The following is a 24,618-nucleotide window of genomic DNA, read 5'->3' on the forward strand; positions in this document are numbered from 1 at the left end:
GTTCTAGAGAGCTGGCCTCTTCCTGGTTGATAAAATGGGGATAATGACACCTACTGCTCTGAGCTGTTGTGAAGACTGGAGAGAAAACCTGTCAGGACCTTGTAGACGGAAGGGCACCTGGTAGGCGCTCACCGGAAAGCATGGATTTCTTTTTTCTGTTACTGTGTATCTGCATGTTCCCAGCTTTGTGGTGATATAATGGACACAACACATGTAAGTTTAAGGTGTACAGTATGATGATTTGATACACCCATATATTGAGAAACTAGAGGCCCGGTGCACAAAATTTGTGCACAGGAGGGTGGGGGTCCTTCAGCCTGGCCTGCACCCTCTCACAATCCAAGACCCTCGGGGGATGTCTGACTGCTAGTTTACAGGTCTAAACTGGCAGTCAGACATCCCTCTTGCAATCCAGGATGCTGCATGCACCAGTGACCATACTTTTCATACAGGTGAAAGGCATCTTGCTGTTGTATGGGCAGCTACATTTTTTTGGCCTTGATTATATAAAGTAGTACATAACATGATCCTTCTGAGGCAGTAGTACCATTTTCCCCACCTTACGGGTGGAAAAACTGAAGCAGAGAGAAGTTAAGTAATTGGCTTTGTCACACAGTTATGTGTCAGAATCAGGGCTGACCACAAAATGTAAGCCAGAGTCCATGCATGTCATCGCTGCATCATTCTGTTTTTTCACTGAGAGTAGCCTTGCCAGGTTTTAATTTTTAAATCTAAGAGACTCTTCCCAATATATAGGATAGGGTCTCTAGGCCTGGCCAGTGATCAGGGCAATTGGGGGGGGGGCCCCCGCTGGCACCTGCCTTGGCTGGTGGCCTGGCACTGCCCACTTGCCGGCCCCACCTCCACCTACCAGTCATTCTTCAGGTCATTCTGCCATTTGGTTGATTTGCATTTTAGGGTTTTATATAGATAGATGATTACAACAGGGTTAGTTTGCACCTCCATCCCTTCACATAATTACCATTTTTATGTGTGTGGTGATAACATTTAAGACCTACTCTGTTAACAAGTTTCAAGTATTTAACACAGGATTATGATTTATAATCACCATGCTGTACATTAGATCCCCAGAACTCACTCATCTTAGAGCTAGAAGTTTGTACCCCTTACTAACAGCTCCCCAATTCCCCCACCCCACAGCCCCTGGCAACCACCATTCCATTCTGTTTCTATGAGTGGGGCTTTTTTAGGTTCCACCTGTGAGGACATACAGTGCTTGTCTTTCTTTATCTGACTTCTCACTTAGCATAATGCCCTCAAGGCATTCTTATCTTTTATCATTATTGTTGTTACTATTATTATTAGTTGGTAGCAATGACTAGCAGAGTTTTCTTATGATTTGTTTTTCAAGAGCAAAACTGAATCGTCTCTTGAATATTTCACTGTCATCTTGAGCCTTTTTAAGAATCAGATCCTACGAACTCATAGCTCTTCCTTTGAAGACAATCAGCACAATACATGATGGGAGCATGGTGGTGCTCCATTCAGCTGCTGCTCACACCCTGAAGGAGGCTGGGACTTCTGGTCAAAGGAGTCCCTGCAGATGGTTAGGGTTTGTGGGTGTGTTGTTGGCCTTTTTCTTCTTTACTTAGTTTTAAGTATTTTTTGTTAGATGTAGATTTCTTTTTTAAAATTTTTCTTTATTGATTAAGGTATTACATATGTATCCTTATCCCCTCTCTGCCTCCCCCCCCCCACTCATGCCCTCACCCCCCTGTTGCCTGTGTCCATTGGTTAGGCTTATATACACGCATACAAGTCCTTTGGTTGATCTCTCCCCCTTACCCGCACTCTCCCCTACCTTCCCTCTGAGATTTGAGCACCTGATTGATGCTTCTCTGTTTCTAGATCTGTTTTTGTTCATCAGTTTATGTTGTTCATTCCATAAATAAGTGAGATCATGTGATATTTCTTTCTCTGACTGGCTTATTTCGCTTAGCATAATGCTCTCCAGTTCCATCCATGCTGTTGCAAATGGTAAGAATTCCTTCTTTTTTTTTTTACCGCAGTGTAGTATTCCATTGTGTAGATGTACCAGTTTTTTAATCCACCCATCTGCTGATGGGCACTAAGGCTGTTTCCAAATCTTAGCTATGGTGAATTGTGCTGCTATGAACATAGGGGTGCATATATCCTTTCTGATTGATGTTTCTAGTTTCTTGAGATATATTCCTAGAAGTGGGATCACTGGGTCAAATGGGAGTTCCATTTTTAGTTTTTTAAGAGGTCATATATACTGGCATGTAAAATAATTCCTAAAACAATGTTTTTAAGAAGAATCACAGTTTAATTTGGTTATAGCTGGGAATTTAAAGTGGAATTATGATTCAATTTATATTTCCCTCTTGGTTCTCTTATGGCTATACTGCCTGGGAAAGGAAGGGAACTCATTGGCGGAAGAGAACAGAGGTAATGCCTCATGTGGTAGAAAAACCATTTAGACCCCAAAACTACAGGGTGTCCCAAAAATGTATGCACACTTTAATTATAAAGGCAGTAGTTATTAAAATACGTTTAATTTCAAAGTGTAATAGAAATGAGTTATTAAAGTGTGCATACATTTTTTGGGACACCCTGTATGAAGGGAAGGCCAACACTGTTAAGTGTTCTAAAACCACTTTTGTGTATTCAGATAGTAAAGAGAATTTTAAAATGAATGCAGTAATATTTGGCTAGAATGCAAATGTGTCCGTCTAGGTAAAAGGGAAATGTTACCACACATTTTCTTCTGACTGTGCCCTCGGGGATTTTAAAAGTTTGGTCACATACGTTTTGCGCAAGGAAAGCACGGCTTGGAAGCTAAGATGCCTAGACGTGCACGGGAGCCAGTACATAAACTGGAGTGAGCAAGGGTTCGAGAGCAGGCGTCAGCAAACGTTAATATCTCAGGCTTCTCAGGCCACCGACAGTCTCTGTGGCCACCTGAAAGCAGCCACAGAGGATCCGGGAAGGAATGTGCATGGCTGTGCTCCAGAAGAACTGTATTTACAAAAACAGGCGGCAGGCCATGGCTTGCCGACCGCCTCTGGAGAAGGAAAGAATTGGAAAGGAAGGTTAGCGCCTCCAGCACCCGGCTGAGGAGCTTTTATTTTATTTCCTGCAAGACCGAGGCTTTCAACGCCGTGCCATTGTTAGTGCTCTGGAGGGCCCCGTGTGGAAACGTGCCCCTTTTGTCCTCAGATGCCGTCCCAGCCACCGTCAATATTTGCCAAGGAAGCGAAGCTGTCTCCCCCGGCAGGTGCTGCAAGTCGTGCAGTGTGGCTCTGCCCCCCCACCCCCACCCCAGTCCTCGAGAATTTGCATGTGGGCACCTCATGTCAGTTGGGCTGAGAGGAAAGAGCCGTTTATTCTTGGTCTTCTGGCACGAATAAGGATGGGCCTCATGGCAAGGGACAAGCGACTGAGAATGGTTAGGGAGGAGGGTGTCTACGCCCACGTTATTGTTTAACTGAGCCCTAAGACCCAGGCCTTGCCGATTTGATCAGATACCTGGGAAATGCTGGCAGACTAGTTCGTCAGGGGCTAATTCTACCCGACATTCAATTCAGTTTTGAACCCTGTTAAGAATCCGGTCAATCTGGTTGCCAGGGTTAGCCATTAAAACCCAGGGTTCCCGCGCCGCTGAAAGGCGGCGGCTCGCTGAATGAAAGGCGGCGGCGGCGGCGGCGGCGGCGGCGGCGGCGGAAAGATGGCGGCTCCCGGAAAAGCAGCGGCGGCGCGGCGGCGCGCTGAATGAAAGACTGAAAGGCGGCGGCAGCTCGCTGAAAGACTGCGGCTCACGGAAAAACGGCGGCGGCCCGCGGAATGATGGCGGCTCGCTGAAAAGCAGCGGCTCACGGAAAGACAACGGCGGCTCCTGAATGCAAGGCGGCAGCGGCCCGCTGAAAGATGGCGGCGGCTCGCTGAATGAAGAAAGACTGCGGCGGCGGCGGCTCGCTGAATGAAGAAAGACTGCGGCGGCCCGCTGAAGGAGTGGCGGCTCGGGTGGGACAGTCGCCAGGGATGGGCAGCGTGAGGATGCAGCGGGGGGTCGGGGGTCAGGGCTGCTCTCCTGGACGCTGAGCAGGGCCCTGCGGCTCTCGGGCGTTTTTGAGCGGGGAGCTGCCCAGCAGCCCCGGGTCAGGGAAGAGGAAACGCTGGAGGTTTAGGATTTGATTCCAAACATCCGGGACCCAGAGAAGCCCAGTACTGTGGCTGAACCGGAAGTAGTAGCGGAAAGGTGCGTGGAGGTTTACGAGGTAAATGAAGAGGACTATTTGGCTATTATCAGGTTCACGTCAACAGTACCTCATTGCTCTTTGGCAGCTCCTACTGGGCCGTGCTGAAGAGTCAGACTTAAGCGTTGTTTACCGGTTAAGCAGAAGATCCCTTTAAGGCGACGGCGCCTTCTCTGGCGCCTTCTCCAGGTCAGACTGCTGGCGGCACCAGAAGCATGGCGGACCCCGGAAGCATGGCGGACACCGACCTGTTTATGGAATGTGAGGAGGGGGAGCTGGAGCCATGGCAGAAAACCAGTGATGTCATTGAGGATTCTGTAGTTGAAGATTGTAATTCAGTGGATACAACGACCACAGTGTCCGTGAGCCAGCAGCCAGTCTCAGCTCCAGTGACCTTCGCTCTCTATGCCTCCTTTGCTGGGTACCTCTCTATAGCCACCACCGTTGGTAGCAGCGGGACACAGAGCAGCGACGGTTCGAAGAGGCCTCTCGTCAGTCTAGCTGCCGCCGATGACAATGCCGAGAGGAAGCGGTGCCAGCAGAGGCCTCTCGTCAGTCTAGCTGCCGCCGATGACAGTGCCGAGAGGAAGCGGTGCCAGCAGAGGCCTCTCGTCAGTCTGGCTGCCGCCGATGACAATGCCGAGAGGAAGCGGTGCCAGCAGAGGCCTCTCGTCAGTCTAGCTGCCGCCGATGACAGTGCCGAGAGGAAGCGGTGCCAGCAGACGACGTATAAACGGCTACTGGTACGGGGTACCTCGGCCGCGGTAAGAAGCCGGCGGTATCGACAGAACATGTCTGAAGCACGACGATTGGCAGAACGGGAAAGAAGACGGCAGCGTCGACAGAATATGTCAGAAGAACAACGACTGGCACAACGTGCGGCGGCCGCCGAAAGAAGCCGGAGGTATCGACGGAATATGTCTGAAGCACAGCGATTGGCAGAACGGGAAAGAATCCGGTGTCGCCGACAGCAGGCGTATGAAGAACGATTGGCACGTGAAGAACAACGATTGGCACAGCGTGCGGCCGAGGCTGACAGCAGCCGGTCGGCGCCGAGCACTGCCGGTGCTGGCGGGAACAGCCTCCACAGCGGAAACTAGGTAAAGGAGGATGCAATTATGGAACACGGTTGTGGTGGAATGTAGCACCTGTGGTGTCACATGTCCATTTTGCCTGTCCCGAAATTTCTCCCAGGAAATGGAGTTATTTGTTGCTTTCTCTCGAGTTCGATGTGACGTTCAAGTTGTAAATACTTTGTCACCAGGGAAATTAGTCAAGCACTCTGAACTGTTTTTACTCTTAATGTGGTGTACAGGGAGATATTAGAATAAGGTTAATCAGCTTATCAGTCATTGTTTTTATCAGTTGTTTTTTACATCATCTTTTTGTTGTTTTCATGTGTCTGTTGTTGTGTCATGTTATTGTTTGTTAATGAATTTATATATTCTTTTTCATGCACATTTTACCAATTTTCTTTCATCTCTGACACTTCTATTGTAGAGAAAGGGTGAATAGCAATATTAAAATATTTCTTCTAAGTAATTTCCTTCCAATGTGCACCGGGCCACTAGTATTGAGATATTTGTAGGTGAAATGATATGATCTAGAACTCGTTTCAGAATAATATGGGCGCTAGTAAGTGGGTAGAAGGTGTAGATGAAACATGATTGGCTAATTATTGAAACTCAGTGATGGTACGTGGGATTCATTATAGTGTTCTATTTTTTACATATATTTTAACTTTCCCGTAATCAAACATTTAAATTTAAAATATATATAGTCAGTAAGTTGCCAGTATAGTTATCATAGGTAAAACTTGTTGGAATTTTTTATCTGTCAACCTCTGTAATCACTACTCTGCTGGCCTAGTAACTGTCAGGGTCTAGTCCACTACTGGGCTCTCAGATTCTCAGAGACTGTGAGACAAACCACTGGTGGCCCATTAACAGCCGCCTACATACCCCCTCTGCTGGTTTTGCTTTGTAGCTAACTGCAGTGACTCCATTTGCCAAGTTGAACATACAGTTCAGAGGAGTCCGTCTTATTCTGGTGACTTGAGGTCAAAAAGTTGAGGCACTGTGTGCTTTTTTCTTTGATTTAGGTATATTGGCTCCCCCAAATTTTCTGTCTGGTTTTAGAATATTTGTAAGTTAAAAAATATAGTAGTGAGAATGTTTTTAGCCAAATGTAGTATATGGAGGACTTAAAAACATTTACAAAATTGCTTTTCTCACAAATGAAAAAGAATGTAAAATATTTCAATAACAATTAGCCCAGTTTATTAGTAGTATGTGTTTATTAATATTTATTCATGAATGAATCATTACCTTATTAAGTCATCATTTTTACTTAATGCTGTTGACCAGGTCTTTCCTTTATCACTCTTGATGACATAAAGAGAAAGAAGGCAGCCTATCAATCTCTGTGTTTCCATACCTAAGACCATGTTTGTTTAGAGAGTCTTCTGCATTTCTAAGATTTGACTCACTAGGAAGAGATGCCATTCTTTTATATATATATATATATATATATATATATATATATATATATTTGTTGATTTCAGAAAGGTGGGGAGAGAGAGAGAGGGAGGGAAGGAAAGAGGCATTGATGATGGGAGAGAGTCATTCATTGTTTGGCTGCCTCCTGTGTGCCCCACATGGGGGTTGGGCCCCCAACCTGGGAATGTGCCCTGATCGGGGAATTGAACCATGACCTATTGGTTCATAGATTGATGCTCAACCCCTGAGCCACACCAGCCAGGTGAGATGCCATTCCTTAAAGTCTCTGTACTTGCTGAGTTAATGCTTATTGATGAATATTCCTCTTATTAAAAAAATTAGGTGATGGGGATGGGCTAGAAGGGGTCAATGGGGGGGGAAGGGGAAATATATGTAATACTTTAAACAATGAAGTTTTCTTTTAAGTAAGGTGGGTTAGCAGCAAATTACATTCTGACAAAATAGGTGTTACCTAGTTAAAATATGGTGTTCTTGTTTTTTGTTTTAAGAAAAACATGTTATTTTATTTGTAAGAAAAATAAACATATGTCATTTTGTTTTGTTGGAAAAAATAAAGAAACCTCTCAAGATTAAAAAAAAAAAAAACAACCCAGTGTACCCAGTGAAAATGGCATCTTATCTAATAAAGAGGGAATATGCAAATTGACCACCACACTGTAACATTCAAGATGGCTGCGCCCACAGCGGAGGCAGAGTTCCCATAATGAGCCTTAACAAGCAATCAGCAGGGACCTGAGGCTGTGTGGCGCTGGGCCGGGGCAGGGGACCTGAGGCTGCAACCCCTGCCTGGTGGGGCTTGACAGGGGACCTCAGGCTGTGCCCCCCGCCCTGGCGCCAGGCTGGGGGACCTTGGGCCATGTCCTCCCCACCCCCCGCTCGCAGAACTTGACAGGGAACCTCAAGGCGCGCCCCCCCCCCCTGGCACTGTGCCGGAGGACCTGAGGCCGCGTCCCCCACTCCAGTGTTGGGCCGGGGGACCTCAGGCCACACCTCCTGCCCCGGCGTCGGGCCAGGTGACCTGAGGCCACGACCCTGGTCCAATGGAGCTTGACAGGGAACCTCAGGCTGCACCCCGCGCCCGGTGGGGCTTGAAGAGGGTGGGGCTGGCTGGGTCTGGATCTAGCCCAATGGGGGTGGGGCCGGCCTGGTCTGGGTCTCTCGCAATTTCGAGGTGCACGCGGGTGGGCAGGGACTTGACTCTGGGTCCCGCAGGGTGCCCCAGACTCTGGCAAGAGGAAGATTTTCATATACATTTTACTAATTTTCTTTCATCTCTAACACTTCTATTTATAGAGAAAGGGCAAATAGCAATATTAAAATATTTCCTCTAATTAATTCCCTTTTAATGTGCACGAATTTTGTGCACCAGGCCACTAGTTTCAGATAAACAACATATTTTTAGTGTCACCATGTCCCATTCAATATTTGGGATGTATGTTTACTAGAAATGTATTTGTTGTTTATCTAAAATTCAAACATAACTGAGCATTCTATATTTACTCCAGCAAATCTAAAATGAAGATCAAGGATGAAATAGTTTTCTGCAATATTTATTGCATCATTATGTCAGCTTATTAGTTATCCTTCACCAAGATTGTGTGTTTTTTTTTTAATTGTGGGGAGTCTAATGACAGTCAAATCTCATTAATTCCAACTTTGCTGATTTAGAATTTTTGAAGGCTTATGCAAGGGTTCTGCTAAAGTGCACCCATTTGTCATTCATAGTACAAACAAACCTGAAAGAGAACTATTTATCTCCTTGGGAGACTACAAATAGTGTAATTACAATTTAATCAGAGGCTATCATCATTTGGACTGTACTTTTCATTTAATAATTATAGATCATTCTGTCATCTATTAAAGCAAGACAAGACTTTACCAGGCACAGTCAGGTGCAGCTGCCTCAGCCCCCACAGCCTCTTGCATCCCACCTATCACGGATACACAGTCCGTTGGGCTCTCTAGATTCTAGAACCTCACACAATGCTTGCTACTTAGAAAACACCTATAAATGGTTGTTAATCGCATTCATGAATGAATGCTAATGACACATGTTAAAATAATCAAACTGTCTTTGTTGCTAAACATCTTACATTTTAAATTCAAAAAAATGATTTGAGTTGGTCTCCCCCCTTATTCCAAAGTTTAGTTCATAAAGGGATTCTTTGGTAAAGTTAGTTTCATTGCACACTGGGAGGCTAGCACTGAGAACATGCTATTGAAATTCTGAAAGTGTTTTATGAGGAGAGAGAGATAGAGAGGCACAAAGTCATCCTGAGCACCCTTCTGAGCATTCTTCTAGTCTAGGACCATGGGTCTCAAACATTACCAGGCTGCTAATGATGTTGGCAAGGTTTAGCCTGCGGTTTTCCTTACTTGCCCCCATTTTTCATGATCATGAACACACACACACACACACACACGTGCGCACACACACACACACACACACACACACATGATGCATGCACAAATACATTTCTGTATATCTTCCAAAGAGATGGAAGGGGATTCTTTTGATTGGATACCAAGTATGGCAGTCGCTGACAAATAATACATTAATAATTTAAAACAAACATGTAGACATTAACACATTCTAAACCACATCTGTAATATTAGAGACCACTATATACAAGCCAACTGAAACACCCTTGAGTCTACCACTCTTGAGGGAAGTGAGGCCTGAGTGGCTTATACGTGGGCCAGAATCTCTATGGCCAGGCAATGGTCGGCATCCGGTCTTGGAAACATACTCAGATGAGGCTTGTTCTCCACCTGTAGCTTATTTCTTGTCCATTTCCCCCAGCAGAGAAAGGAGTGATGGGAACCCGGAGACTGGGAGTGAAGTCTCCCTCCCTGTTGCTAATCCTTCGCAGTCTTTTCCCTAGCAGTGCAGCAGCCTTCAGGAGGACAAGCTGAGTACAGGTCCGTGGTTCTCAGATGTGATCCTTTCTTTTTGGAGAATTGAGTCACGGGCCTGATGATCCCTTTTGTTTTCCCTTCTCTCACAGCACTCTGGAGGGGTATTACGTGGATGACGCCCTGCAGGGCCAGGGAGTTTACACCTATGAGGATGGGGGAGTGCTCCAGGGCACCTATGTGGACGGAGAGCTCAATGGTCTGGCCCAGGAGTACGACACAGACGGGAGACTGATCTTCAAGGGACAGTACAAGGATAACATTCGGCATGGACTGTGCTGGATATACTTCCCAGTAAGCCCTGCGACTGCTCATTTTGCTTTAAGACAGAGCTTTGACTCTTCACAATAAAGAGTCAAATGTATTCTCTACGTAAGAAAATGTGAAGCTGTGAAACTTGAGAGCGAAGCCAAGAGTGTGGGAGCTGCGTCCTCTCACTGTTACTCCCTTCTGACTGAGGTTGTTGGCCCTTCCGTCTACTAGGAATTCCTTTTCAGCATTGTTTTGGAAAAGAGTGATTAATCATGATTAAAGCAAGTTGAGACAAATTGGTTGTATTATATCATTAATAAAGATGAAAATATATTATTTCTTAAAGCCTTTGATACAGTATAGAAAGAGATGGTGGAATATTCCGCTGTTGCATTTAATTTTATTCCATTGCTCAGATGTCAGAACTAATCCAGCAATTTCTCATCTTTTTGGAGTTTACTAAAGCAAAAAGATGTGGCAAAATCTCCGGTTGGGAATTAATACTCTTATCTGTTGTTTGCATTTCAAATACCCCATCTGTTGTTGGTGAGTTTCCAGAAAATTGTTCAGAAAATAGACCTTAGAAAATATTTCATCTAATGTTTTATTTTGTCCAGAGCTTCAATCAAAATACATTTTTTCTTACTCTGAACTCTATCTTCTTATGATTAAAAGGTATTCATAAAAGTTGTCTGTTACATGTGTAAGAAGAATAGTAGTCCTCGCTAAATCTACTTACACATTATTGTTCTTAAAATGTAAGTTATGTTCTAGAAACGGGGCATAAGGAAAAAATATGTAAAATATTGTTTTTATAATTACTGAAGCCTTTCCACACGCTCTTGGTAGGACCTGCAACAGATTATAAGTCCTTTAGTTCCTGCCTAAAGCGGCAGGAAGAGGGACGTGGGGGAGGCGCTTGTCCCGTAGAGAGACTAACATTGTCCTGCTTTGGGAGGAGGCAGAGTGGGTGTCTTGCTGCCGCTGTGACAAGGATTTTTGAAGCCAGGGAAAGTGGACCGCCCTGCGTGCGGATGGGTGCAGGGAAGAGCAAACTATGGATTAGCAGATTCTCCCGCTACCTGTCATTTTACTCGTGACTGTGAGCAGTTAAGTCCCTAGGGGACATCGAAGTTGCACTAAGTGAACAGGTCTACCTTGCTCCATGCAGTTGCATTTTGAAACCTAAATGTGCAGCTACATTTTAGCCCTATCCTCTTATTAAATGCCAAGAGAAGACCCTGCCTTCGGAGGGAAGCCCTGGAGAGTGACAAGCTTGCACAGGAACTTGGTTGACACTTGCTTTCTCTCTGGTGTTGGTTGGCAGTGGAGGCGCTAATCCCACCCCAGGCCTCTAAGACATAGGCATCAGTGGCAGGTTTGTGGGCTTTATTATGGCAGCGTGGGATTGGAGGTGTGGTGTGGGCTTCTGCCTTCCCCTCTGAAGTGAGCACATGGATCAGCCGCAAACAGAGCAGCTAGGAAGCTATAGGTTTCCCTGGGGGAGCAGGGCCTGCCTGGGGCGCTTCCCCAAGGGGAGGGGGGCTTGATTCTGTTAACCCCTTACCCAACAGCGATATGGGTGTCAAAGGGTGTCAGAGAAGATGAGCCATTGAGCAACACTCCCTGACACAGCAGAGGAGAAAGTTCTGGTGACACAGTCCAAGCAGGAGCAAGGGGAGGAAAAAATAATGATTCTCCCTGCAGTATTTATAAGCTCACTCTAAGGACAGTTTCTTTCAAAATTTTACCTTGGAACAGTGATGCAGAGTTTTTAATTAAAAATTCATAACCCCTTTAGGAAATAAAAATCTCTGCTTTATCAATCCAGAAAAAAATTCACTTGCCTCCAAAACCAGACGCTTAAAGCATTTAAGAGAAAAAATGGTGAGACCCTAGCAAGACAGAATAAATAGCAATGTTGGCTTTTATTCATTTCGGCCTGTACGAAGCACGAACACCCTAACACCCGTCAGCTCAGTCATCACCAAAAGCCTGAAGACAGATTTTGCAAAAAGTATCATTCTCCTTATGCTGGGTTGTTAAGAAGTGACTCGGGAGGAGAAAGAGCAATACTATATCCCTAATGCATCTTCTACCCGGGAAAAACACTTCCCAGTACTGTTCTTTGTATGGAAGTGCTGGGGTTCGTTTTTTTAATTCAAAACCTTTTTTCTCCAAAGAGCAATTAGGCTTCAGGGAACTGTACACCATGTCCCCGGCATTACGTCCTCCCTCTGGCTCTCGGTCAGAGCAGCATGGGGGTCACGCAGAAGTCGCCCTACATCACTGACTGTGGGTGGCTGCTCCTAGAACCTCCCAGTTGGGGAAATAACCAATGTCTGGCATTACTGTTGTTATATCAGACCCACCAAGGTCTTAGCTTTTCAAAGTCACCCCATCAGGACCTTCTGAGTGGCAAAAAAAAAAAAAGTAAGAAAAGAAAATGAAAATCTCCTACACCTTTAGACTATTTTTTAGATTTTGGGGGTATCCCAGTTCAATTCTAAAAGTATTTATGGATCCCCTACTGTGTCCCTGGCACTTACCAGGATGTAGAATTCTGACAGCCTCTGCCCTAAAGCATTTAATGACCCTTAAGAAGGGAGTAAATGGCAGTTCAAGAGGACGCACAGCTGGCTGCTCTCTGGGAAGGAGGCCCCCGGGAGCAGTAAATAGAGAAGAATGGGGGAACGACAGTGATGGGGAAGCAAGTGCAATTTCGTTGATCTTTTTTCACTCTTCTAACTCCAAGTTATCCAGAGGTCCCTCTATTTATCTCTTAGAAAACGCAGCCAGCTCTTTACTCGTGTACACTAAATTAATTCTTACGCACATTTGAACTAAAGATTTTCTTAGTTGACCAGAAATCCAAAACTCAACATGGAGGAGTGAGATTGTATGGATAGTAGATAAGACTCACCCCATTCGATAATGACCCCAGGTGGCACTTCGTTCTATGTCCTTTCATTGCTTGTAACTAGTATTACAAACAGGGCATATTTGGTTCTTGGATAACAGACCAAGAAGGAGGCTCCGTAACTTGTCCCGGACCATCAAGGCGACCCCACCTCTGCCGCTCTAACTCGGGCTTTGCACCGCTTGTTCTCTGGGACTGGATGTGTTTCTCACTCATGTGAAGAGTTCTGCATCCTTAAACCGCTAGGGTCCACATTCCTGCTATTCACCAAGGGGGTGCACAAGAGAAATTTCTTGAAACGCGTGTCACGTGGATCAATGCTCTATGTAATTTTTCTGGATTTTGGTTTCTCCCGTCAGGATGGAGGCAGCCTGGTAGGGGAAGTCAATGAAGACGGGGAGATGACTGGAGAGAAGATAGCCTATGTGTACCCGGATGAGAGGACTGCACTGTACGGGAAGTTCATTGACGGAGAGATGCTGGAAGGAAAACTGGCTGCCCTGGTGTCCACTGAGGAAGGCAGGCCGCACTTTGACCTGATGCCTGGAAGTAAGTTGAATGAGCCCCAGGTGGGCTGCCCTACTGCCAAAGCAGGTGGTGAGGGCGGGTTTGAGAGAAGTTTGTTTCTTTGGTCCACTCAAATGGTGTATTTCCAACCGCGTTAAGTTATAAGAAGAAAAAAGCAGACAAGATAATAAATGTGGGCATTAGTAAGCCTCAATAATCATTAGGTATTTATGATCTGAAGAGATTCTCTAAAGGAAAGTTGTCAAACATAGAAATTCTAGCATTTTGTATTGAGGTCCAATTTGAGTTGTCTTAAATGTATCATTTTTTAATCTTTGTTTTTATTTTAAGTTAAAAATTAAGGCCATCTGAATGCAATGGTAGGGGTTGGATCTTGGTACAGAAAAAGGACATTAGTGGAAAAACTGGTCAAATCTGAATAAAGCCTGGAGTTTAGTTAATAATAATGTAGCTATGTTGGGGTTTTAATTTGGACAAATGTACAGGGTAACATTAAAGAAAAACTAACATTAGGAGAAATAGTGAAGGGCATTGGGAACTCTCTATACTATCTCTGCAACTTTTCTGTGCATTCAAAATCATTCCAAAATCAAAAACATTTTTAAGAGAAGCGGTAATCTTTGAACTTCAGATCCTAATATCTGTGCTCTTCACATATGTTCTGAAAGGAGACAGCATCCTAATGTTTAGAAATGAGGAAACTTGGGCCAGAGGATCCCACCCAGTTGGTGATGTAAATTTTAAAACTTCAGAAGTGGCAACATTTTTAGTGGCAAGATCCTTGAACTTCAGAGTCACTTTCTTTGCAAAGAGGGTAAAGGGGGTCAAATATATGGTGATGGAAGGAGACTAGAGTTTGGATGATGAGCTGTAGACCTGAAACTTACATAAAGTTATTAACCAATATTACCCCAGTAAATTTAATTTAAAATTTTATAAAATAACAAATAATGACAATGGGGAAATGTCACCTAATTTGAGTCTTCGCTCCAACATTTACTGTATCATATTCTTGGGGAAGTTATTCTCATTTATCTTTTCAGAACCTGTTTCTTCATTATAAAATACAGATCTTGGCACCTACCATAAAATATCATAATGAAAGGTCTTGTTTTTACATTCTCCTTGGTATTAGTAAGAAACAGATTTGGGGAAGCGAGAGTGATCATTCTCAGGGGAATGATGGTTTTTCTTAGAACTCGTGGTTGCAAATAACAAACACCCTCATCAAACTAACTTAAGGCAAAAAAGGAGGAGGAGGGGGAGAAGGAAGGAAAGAAGGGAGGAGAAGGAGGAGGATGAGGAGGAGGAGGAGGAGGAGGAGGAGGAGGAGGAGGAGGGAGGGAGGAGATAGCGTTTGCTGGCAAGGTCTGGCAGGCCTCAGCTCTTTTTTTCTTTTAAATATATTTTATTGATTTTTTACAGAGAGGAAGGGAGAGGGATAGAGAGTTAGAAACATCAATGACAGAGAAGCATGGATCAGCTGCCTCCTGCACACTCCCTTCTGGGGATGTGCCCACAACCAAGGTACTTGCCCTTGACTGGAATCGAACCTGTGACCCTTCAGTCCGCAGGCCGACCCTCTCTCCACTGAGCCAAACCGGTCAGGGTCAAACCTGTCAGGGCAGGCCTCAGCTCTTTAAAGGACTGTTAACAGCTTGGGTATCAGGAGGGTCAGGAACCAGGGCTGCTTTGCACAGGTCTCTGATGTTCTGCCACTTTGTTTCTCCCACTTCCTCATTCAGCTACATTTACTAACCCACGGGCTAACCCATAGATCCTGGATTTTGTCTGACAGGGTCTAGTGGCCATCTGGCCCAGCAGTTGGGGGAGGAAGAGTAAAATGAAATGCAAATCTCTCACCTGAAACACTTCTGGTCTGCCTCCCCCCTGACCTCACCACCATACCTTTTCTCCTTAGGCTTCTGTAACCACAGGCTGCTTCTGGGTCTCCACTGGGTTCTTGCCGATTTCCTCATTATGCCTCTGGCTGGAACTTCTCTCCATCTCTTCTCCTCTGCACATAGGAATCCCTGTCCGTGGCTAGTTCCTGCTCCAGCTTCAAGTCTTGGCTCATCTCTTAGAATTAATGTTTGTCAAGCCAATGGATGGCTTAGTCCAGTGGTCGAGCCACATGCAGCTCTTTGGCCCCTTGAGTGTGGCTCTCCCACAAAATACCGACTTCTACGCATGGGCCACGAAGTTTCAATCGCACTGTATGTGCGCGCCCACACGTGGTATTTTGTGGAAGAGCCACACTCAAGGGGCCAAAGAGCCGCATGTGGCTCGTGAGCCGCAGTTTGCCGACCACTGGCTTAGTCAAAGGCCCTAGTGTGAACTGTAGAGGAGAGTAGGAGCAGTAAAGGATGCCTTTTGTCTGCCTGGAGCATCAACCTGTCTAAGGGAGTGAAGGAAGGGATGGCAAGGGTTGGAAAAGGTGGCACCGACTCCTTGAAAGCAGGAAGAGATGTTATTCCTGCCTGTATCGGCACAGCCCCTAACACAGTGTTTTATATGTGGTTGCACTTGGTCTGTTTGTGATGAAAGTGTTAGTCCAAGGAAAGGAAATGGAAATTTGTAAGAGGATATTTGCACAGTGGAACACATATTCCACAGAAAAGTGGTTGGGGTTTTTTCCTTTTTTAAACTAACTTCCTTTAATGGAGTGTGTGCTGGCCCATTACCAGCACGCTCACAGAAGTGTGCTCTCAGATACCTGCCCCACCTCCCCCTGCCCTGCTGTTCCTGCAGGGGTCTGCCCTCGCAGGCTGCATGTCCCGGGCTCCTGTGCCTCCTGCTTCTGCCTGGGTTTGGCCACAGAGAGTCACTGGCTGGGGACACAAGAGGGAAGGGAGCAGGAGGAAGCCCTCTCTTCCCAGCAGTGTCTCCAGCAGGGTCCTGCCTCCTGATTCCATCGTCTACCAGGAAGGTCCCCAGGGTTCTAGCTTCCTTGGGTTACCCTAGCTCTAGAGCTCCAGGATCCCCAGCTCGAGAGCTCCAGGATCCCCAGCTCGAGAGCTCCAGGATCCCCAGCTCTAGAGCTCCAGGATCCCCAGCTCGAGAGCTCCAGGAACCCCAGCTCTAGACCTCCAGGAACCTCAGCTCTAGAGCTCCAGGAACCTCAGCTCTAGAGCTCCAGGAACCTCAGCTCTAGACCTCCAGGAACCCCAGCTCTAGAGCTCCAGGAACCCCAGCTCTGCATTTGTTCCTCCGCCTTAGGGTTGTGGCTTCCTGCTCTTGGCAGTTTCTAGGCTCCACAATGCCATCTGGCTTCTCAGCACTTCCATCCTCTGTGTAACCATTTCCCTGAATTCATCTCTTTCTTTGAAATATGCAAGTGGTCTGCTTCCTGGTTAGACGCTGACTAACTGGATTGTTTTCTAACTTTTAGTTTGAGACATTAATTTGGGTTTTGATTGTGTTTAAAGCGCACACACACGCACACACACACGCACACGCACATGCACACACAGAAAGAGGACCTGGTGACCATTGGGAACTACTAAAGAACTGTTGAATGGAATTATCTGTGATGCCTTAGTGCCTAAAATAATTGACTTTGCAGGAGCAAGGCGTCTCGTTCCAAAACTTGTTTCTTTCCTCACTAGCCTTTGGAGCATCATCTGTCTTCGCTGGGCTCCAGGAGGATCCTCTGGGGCTAATCCTTTGCAAGGAACCACTGTTAGTTCTAGGACGGCTGTTAATTCCAGGACCATCGTTTCTGGAATAAACTACTAATTGGCTTCTGAACCACTTTAATAGAAATAGGATGACTTTGTAAATGCTTCGTCAAAAGCAGTTCTGCTCTTCTTAATTCTGGTGAAGCCAAATGTTTATTTTTAGTGAAGGAGGCAATTGCCAGGGCTGGGTGGCTGGATTCTGCAGACTGTCTAGTATGAAGAAAACCACAAGAAATTTTTAAAACCATTATCCAATCTGATCTGACCAAAGAGTTCTCAAAATTTCACAACAAAGCATTTTCTTTATTAAAATATTTTCATTACAGAAGTATTTTTTAAACTATTTTAATAAAGACATTCCAAAAGAAAAAATAGCATTTACTAGTAAGAGATACCTGTGATGGCTATTCATTAATACCTGAAACTAAAACTTAAGGGCAAGTCTAAAAACTGTCCACTTAATATTGAAGAATTTCATTCTAGTTGGTATAACTTGAATAGCATTTTTTGTTATTTAACTCTTTCCAGTCCCACGGATAGAGAGAAATGTTTTCAATGTTTTCCCGACTGTACCTGGCCTGACATTTTTGTTTGCATTTTAGGTTCCGTGTACCACTTCGATAAGTCGACTTCATCTTGCATTTCTACTAATGCTCTTCTTCCAGACCCATATGAATCAGAGAGGTAATTTTCTCCTTATGGTTTTAATGGCCCTGTTTGTGGGAGGTGAAATAGCCCTAGTGATGGGAACCCATGACCCTCTATGGCTCGCTGCTCAGGCCGAGTTCCTGACCAGAAAAGAAAGTTCATATGTTCTAAGGAAGAGTGTTTTTATTCTCATTTAGAATCTGTCCCTGTAAGAGCATGTCTCCACCCATAAAGCCCAGAACAGCCCATGTGTCTGTCCTAGAATGAAACCTCTCCATAGAGAGGCACTCGGGCCAGGTGGCCAGCCCTGCCCTGCCCAGGTGTCCCCTTTCTCCCGGCTCTGGTGTCACAATTTGTGCTGCAGCCACATGCTGGCCCCTCAGAGAGCATTTCACACTGTTTAAAGCTTAGCTTGGCCAAGGACCAGATGCCCTCTTTTCTACTCAGCCCAGCTGAGAGGGTGTGAAACACAACACAATTTATTCACTAAGGGAGAACAGGAGCGAAACAAAGAAAATATAAGAAGCATAAAAGCATTCCAGCCTATAAACTACAAGTGTCTAGTCTATAAGCTCACTCCCAGAGTGTGAAGTCCTGCTCCATTTCCTGTCTTGTCTAAACTCAGTTTCTAATTCTTGGTATGACTTCTGGTTCCCTGCTTGGGGTTTGGCCTCCCTTTTTGTAAATCTGGCTTACAAAGCATGTTTCCATTCCACTTCTATTCTGTTCCCATCTCTCAGAAATAGGTCTTTTCCCTGGTTTAACTGACAGGGCTGACCCCACAATGTCATAATGAATGACATGAGGTTCTGGCCCATTTACAAAGGGAAGGGTTTGGTCACTTGTTAGCTCCGAAACACAACAGCACATTACCGTACGTATCAATCTATTTTGTTACTGTCATTGTGATGCTGCTGCATACTGATATCCTCAAAACTATCAATGGTTTATGGATGTAAACCTTCTATTTTGCACTCGTGGTTCTGTAGATTGGCTGAGGTTCAGCCACTCTTGACTGGGCTCAACTCAGCTCAGCCGGACTAGGCTGGACTCCAAGTTTCAAGTTGGATCAGGTCTGTTTCACGGGTCTTCATTCCAAGACTCGGGCTGAAGGAGCAACAGCCCCCTGGGCCATCTTCTTCTTGAGGAGATGATGGAAACTCCGGAAGAGGTGGGCAGGAACTTGCCACGCTCCCTAACACCTGAGACCTGGCATGCAGTCACTTCCGCCCACGTTCCTGTAGAAAGCAGGTCACAGCTAAGCTGTGGATAGATTTTATTAACTGTTTGTCACTCTTCCATATAAAACATTCATCCGGGGATTTAATTTAAAGTCTTTCCCTCCTATTTAGCTCTGACAAACTTGGGTATAGCTTAATTAGCTTTGGGAAATATAGATAGATAGATAGATAGATAGATAGATAGATAGATAGATATATCTCCAAGAAGAGAGTGAAAATTGACCTTAACTAAAATAATTTAAAATTTTTTAAAACTTATATCAAGCACTGAGTTGCTTTATGAATATATTACAACAACCCTCTTATTAGAGAGCAAGTTTTATTTTTTTTTTAAATATATTGATTTTTTACAGAGAGAGGAAGGGAGAGAGATAGAGAGTTAGAAACATCGATGAGAGAGAAACATTGATCAGCTGCCTCCTGCACATCTCCTACTGGGGATGTGCCCGCAACCCAGGTACATGCCCTTGACCGGAATCGAACCTGGGACCTTTCAGTCCGCAGGCCGACGCTCTATCCACTGAGCAAAACTGGTTTCGGCGAGAGCAAGTTTTAAACACCATTCTCAAGAGATACATAAGTACCAGTTCTTCAGTTTCCAATGCCAGAATATTGTGGTTCAACTTTTCCTTTCTTCCTTCCTTATTGGATTACTATGAACTGATGTTTTGGATTCAGTGGCCATATGATATTTTGGTGGTTGATGTAAGGAGTCCATCAAAGATACATCAAACTTAAAGAATCATTATTTGCCTCTTTTTGCTCTTTAGGGTTTATGTTGCCGAATCTCTCATTTCCAGTGCTGGAGAAGGACTGTTTTCAAAGGTCGCAGTGGGACCTAACACTGTTATGTCTTTTTATAACGGCGTCCGCATTACACACCAGGAGGTGAGTGAGGTAGAAGTGCAAAATCAACTTGATTGGTCCAAAGGCTTTGTTTCAAGCTCCCTTAATTTTTTCATTAGTCCCTTTAACTGTAGTACTCACTAGAAATACAAAGGAACAAACAGGCTTTTTTGTAAAATTGATTGGATATTGTCTTATAGCAGTCTTTGGATTGCTGTAGCAAAAATACAGTAGACTGGGTGGCTTATCAACAACATACATTTATTTCTCAGAGTTCTGGAGGCCCCAAAGTCCAAGATCAAGGTGTGAGCCCACTTCCTGTTTCATAGAAGGCCTCCTTTTTTCTGTCACCTCACATGGCAGGAAGGATGGTGGATTTCTCTGGGGTCTTTAAAAGGGCGCTAATCTCATTCATGAGGGCTCTGCCTGCCCTCATGACCTAATTACCTCCTAATACCATCACATTGGGGATTAGGCTTCAATGAATTTGGGGGGACAACACAAACTTTCAGATACAGCAGATATTTTCTTCCTTATATCGAGCCTTAAAGTTATTTTTTTAAACTCCACAACTATTTTATAGAAAGTGGAATGTGTCAATAAGATAGTAATTGCTTCGTACTGGACTATACCCAGTGTCTGAAAAATTGCGGTCCATTTGGACTCTGTCAGACTCTAACTTCTGACCTTGGGCAGGGTGCTTTGTACGAAGACCCCCTCCTTCTGTTTGTGCAGAAGCCATACAGTCGCCTACATATAGCCAGGACGGGTTCTACTGCCCCCTGCCCCCAAAAAAATTAAAAATAAAAAGTTAAAGAGTTGGATCACCTCCTTTAAGACACAATCTTTGATATATTTCCCAGATTTCATATTGTTTGTTCTTATTTCTTCACTTTACAATTAACTTCCTTAAGTATCTCCCTAAAGACAAAAAGTTTAATGCTCTTAGCACAGCTGTACTCCACATCCTGACTTGGATTAAGCGTATGGGACTTAAGCTCTTATGGTGGTGAGGTGCCCCCTTGAAAGAAGGCTTCAACTCTGCTTTGTTTGGGCAACTTAAAAAAATAAATGCATGTGTGAAAACTTGAGTTTGCTGGTGGTCTTTTGAGGTAACAGGTTTCAGCATGCTGTGAAAAATAAACATAGGAACATCTGGTCATATTTGTGTGTCTTTGTAAGAGACTTTCCATCCTTCTTTTCATATAAGATAAGAGAAAATCAATAAATAATAAGTTGAGCTCCCTGGTGATGGCCACAGATGCCTTTTGCACCATCAACACCAGAGCAATGCCTTAGGCTCTTTTCATGTTCCTGGCACTCAAACCAGGAAGTTTCAGGGCAAGTGAGTCAATATCTCTGAGCTTTGGGGAGAAAGGTCCTCTCTGATGCTCACTTGCATGGTTTTTGCAGGTCGACAGCAGGGACTGGGCCCTCAATGGGAACACCCTCTCCCTTGATGAAGAAACGGTCATCGACGTGCCTGAGCCCTACAACCACGTGTCCAAGTACTGTGCCTCCTTGGGACACAAGGCAAATCACTCCTTCACACCAAACTGTATCTACGACATGTGAGTATGACTGTCGGCTGCTAGGCGCTCTGTGCCTCAGGCCCTGAGTCAGGAAGGCATGTCACAGGTGTGCCCAGCCCCAGAGGGGGCTGCTCCCTCAGAATACCCGAGGGTCCCGTGCCCAGGGCCTCACGTTTCTGACTTGAAACTCAGAATCTATATCACCACCCTTTGGCCTGGGCAGGCAACGAAATGGAAAGTGCTTTGAAGAGGAGGAAGGCTACGGAAATACTGTATTTAGTAGTTGCTGTTTCACGGTGGCTTTTTTGCTCTTCGTTGTCTCATTCTGGAAAATTAAGGAGAGTGTTATTTGAAATGATAGTAAAAATTGAAATTACTCTGCATAATGGAGGGTAAGGAATGCTTTCATGACGTGAAAGGAAGGAGAGACTCCTAAGCGTAGGGCACGCACAAGGTCTCTGTGTTGTAAAAGACCTGTAAAACCAGAGTCCCTGTTATTTGACAATAAAGAGGAATGAAGTATTGACAAATACTATGACATGGATGAGCCTTGAAAACATTATGCCAAGTGCAAGAGCCAGTCATGAAAGACCATTTACATGAATTGTCCAATACGGCCAAATTCCTAGAGACCAAATGCAGGTGAGTGGTTGCCCAGAGCTGGGGGCGGTGGGGAGAACTGGGGCTTGATGCCTACTGAAAATGGGGGAGCTTTTTAAAAATGTGATAATGGTGATGGGTGCACCACTGAAAACCACTGCACTGTATACATTAAATGGGTGAATTTCATGAGATGCAAATTATATCTCAACAAAGCTGTTGGGGTTTCTTTAAATCAAATAATCCTACCCTCCTCTTGGGGTTTGACTCCTCTCCCAACTGCTCAGGGAGCCTCTTCTTGGACACCTCTGTTGATGGGGAGCTTGCTGTGATCCACAAAGGTGGCTGTCTGGACAAACAGATATTCTGAAATTAGTTTTGGGGCTCTCTGAATGAATTTTATTTTATTTTTTGAGCCCAAATAGGTTTCCCTGTAACGTCAGCTCTTGTCCCTAACCGTCTCCCTTTCCTTCTGGTGCAGCATGTCAATCTCTTTTCCACATAGTAGCCCTACAAATATTTCAATAGTTTTATGTTCTCCCTGAATGTTCTCTTCCCAGAGTCAAGTGTCTCTGACTGTTCCTTAAAGGGTACAGTTGGGATTCTCTGTACTGTCGTCACTGCTGTCCTTGGCTGAGCGTGAGAATGGCAGCTCTTCCTGGGAGCCAGGGCGCCTGCCACGCAACCTTCCTGCTCCTCTGTAGCTTGCAGGCAGTCCCTCAGCCCTCCAGCTTGTTGACGTTAACGGGATCAGATCACGTGCATTTAACCTACAGGAAAATTGCCAGGATTTGACTGTCCCTTCTTACATCCCTGAGACAGCTTAAAAATTGTTCTGGCTGTGACTTGCTTTCCTTGGCAGTCAGCAACAAGTACTGAAGCTACAACTTCTTTTTAAAGGGCAGATAGAAATGGCAATGCGTGTGTCATGTGAAATGAAACTGACACTCTTATTAACTCCAAGGCTTTCGCGGCCAACGTGAATTAGGCCAAAGCGTCGTTCCAAGCTGCACACAGCTTAACAACAACCCTTTAAAGCAGTGGTAACAACGATAATAAATGCTACTTAGACTGCTGTTTTAAAACAAATCAGTTCTGTGATTTCACTGCAAAGATAATTTTTTTCACCAAAAAAGAAGAGGGAACAGGAGACAAGAGAAGGAACCATTTGTGCAAAATCAAGTCCCTGTATTCTTCAGGGTTATTTTTTCAAGCCCAATGTGACCAATTAGTTATTTAGGGCAGAGAGACTCCCTGAAGAACAATCAAATATAAAAGTCAGATACTGATCCATGGCATTCATTTGTTTCTAAACTCAGTGGCATTGTTATGCACACTCGACACAAACAAAACGACGCACCTCTGTAAGCTGTTTTAACCGTAGTCGGGTACAAAATGCCCAATGGACAGTCAAGAACTACTTTCCTGACTGTAAGTACAGGTGACGTCGAGAAGGGGCCAAGCGGCTGTGCAGCTAACGTTTACCACCACTTACTCTAGGTCCGCGGGTGCTCCCAGGAACTGGGTGGGGCAGCTCCAGTCACTGTCCCAGATCCCCGACAGGAACCGCAGACCTCTGGGTCAAAGGAGTTAAGAGTTCTTGTCCTTTGTGTTTTAGTACCACCTTGAAGAACCAACAGCTGAAGTTGAGTTCTTTCTTTTCAGTCTGTCCATGTTCTACTCTAAAAATAATGATGGTGAGCAGGAAAATGAAAAGAGGATTTCAAGAGAAGTCATAGCTGCTCACAGGATTTTTTTTCCCTGCACCAGAACATTAACGAGAACTCCATTTCAGGAATATTACTTTTTTTTAATATTTTAATTTGAGACAGTTGTGATTTTAATAAGGAATTCCTGAATCCCTTGTCCAGGGGTCTGCTCTGTGAGGGAGCACAACCTGAGAATTCTGTGCATGTGCACATGCTTATGCACATCACACGCTCTCACGCGTGCACAGATTCTTATGCATGTGCACAAGCTCTCACACGTGCATGCTCTCACATGTGCACAGGCTCTCACACGTGCATGCTCTCACACGTGCACAAGCTCTCACAAGTGCATGCTCTCACACGTGCACAGGCTCTCACACGTGCATGCTCTCACACGTGCACAAGCTCTCACACGTGCACGGGCTCTCACACATGCACGGGCTCACCATAGTAACTAATACTAGTTGAGTCCTCACTTTGTGCCAGGTACCGTGAGGTGCTTTAGATATGTGACCCTATTTTGTCACAACATCCACTCATGTCGGATAAGGATTACTGCACATGAGGAAAGTAAGATTCAGACATAGAGCTGAGCTATCCAAGAGGAGGCACGATCATGTGTGGAACCAGGACTCACCTGGTTTTCTGACCCCCAACTCAAATGTGCTTTTCGGAAATATGACCCCTGAGTTGGGTAAAAGTAGGGGACCCCTCGAATGAGGTTGACATTGGTCCTTTTAACCACACACATGATGTCCTTAAGCCACAGCCACACTCCATTCCCATCACTGACGGAAGGAACCAGCCAAGGATATAATCATGACCAATGTGCCAATCTGACTTTAGGTCTGGAAACTTCTCCTTTGATGTCTCAATGCCCTTTGTTCAAAATGTGACAGTAAATGCATGAGACTTTTGACCAGATGCATATAAAAACAAAGCTCATTTCTCTTTGGCTGTGCCTCATGCACCCCCATTTTGGGTTCCGG

At 45.0% G+C, this 24,618-nt stretch overlaps 1 protein-coding gene across 2 annotated transcripts in view; it reads left to right on the forward strand.

The window, feature by feature from the left end:
- SETD7 (SET domain containing 7, histone lysine methyltransferase) overlaps positions 1 to 24,618 on the forward strand; it is a 45,515-nt gene that overhangs the window by 14,475 nt on the left and 6,422 nt on the right. Inside the window, exons 3-7 of one of the 2 annotated variants that reach the window (XM_059698015.1) lie at positions 9,766 to 9,967; positions 13,205 to 13,394; positions 17,656 to 17,737; positions 19,713 to 19,830; positions 21,202 to 21,359. In XM_059698015.1, the coding sequence (XP_059553998.1) occupies positions 9,766 to 9,967; positions 13,205 to 13,394; positions 17,656 to 17,737; positions 19,713 to 19,830; positions 21,202 to 21,359 (750 nt within the window). Of the gene's footprint in view, positions 1 to 3,309; positions 5,339 to 9,765; positions 9,968 to 13,204; positions 13,395 to 17,655; positions 17,738 to 19,712; positions 19,831 to 21,201; positions 21,360 to 24,618 lie in introns of those variants that run through there. The other variant, XM_059698016.1, reaches the window with a different exon arrangement.

The sequence above is a fragment of the Myotis daubentonii genome, chromosome 5 (genome assembly GCF_963259705.1).
Source record: "Myotis daubentonii chromosome 5, mMyoDau2.1, whole genome shotgun sequence".
NCBI lineage: Eukaryota > Metazoa > Chordata > Mammalia > Chiroptera > Vespertilionidae > Myotis > Myotis daubentonii.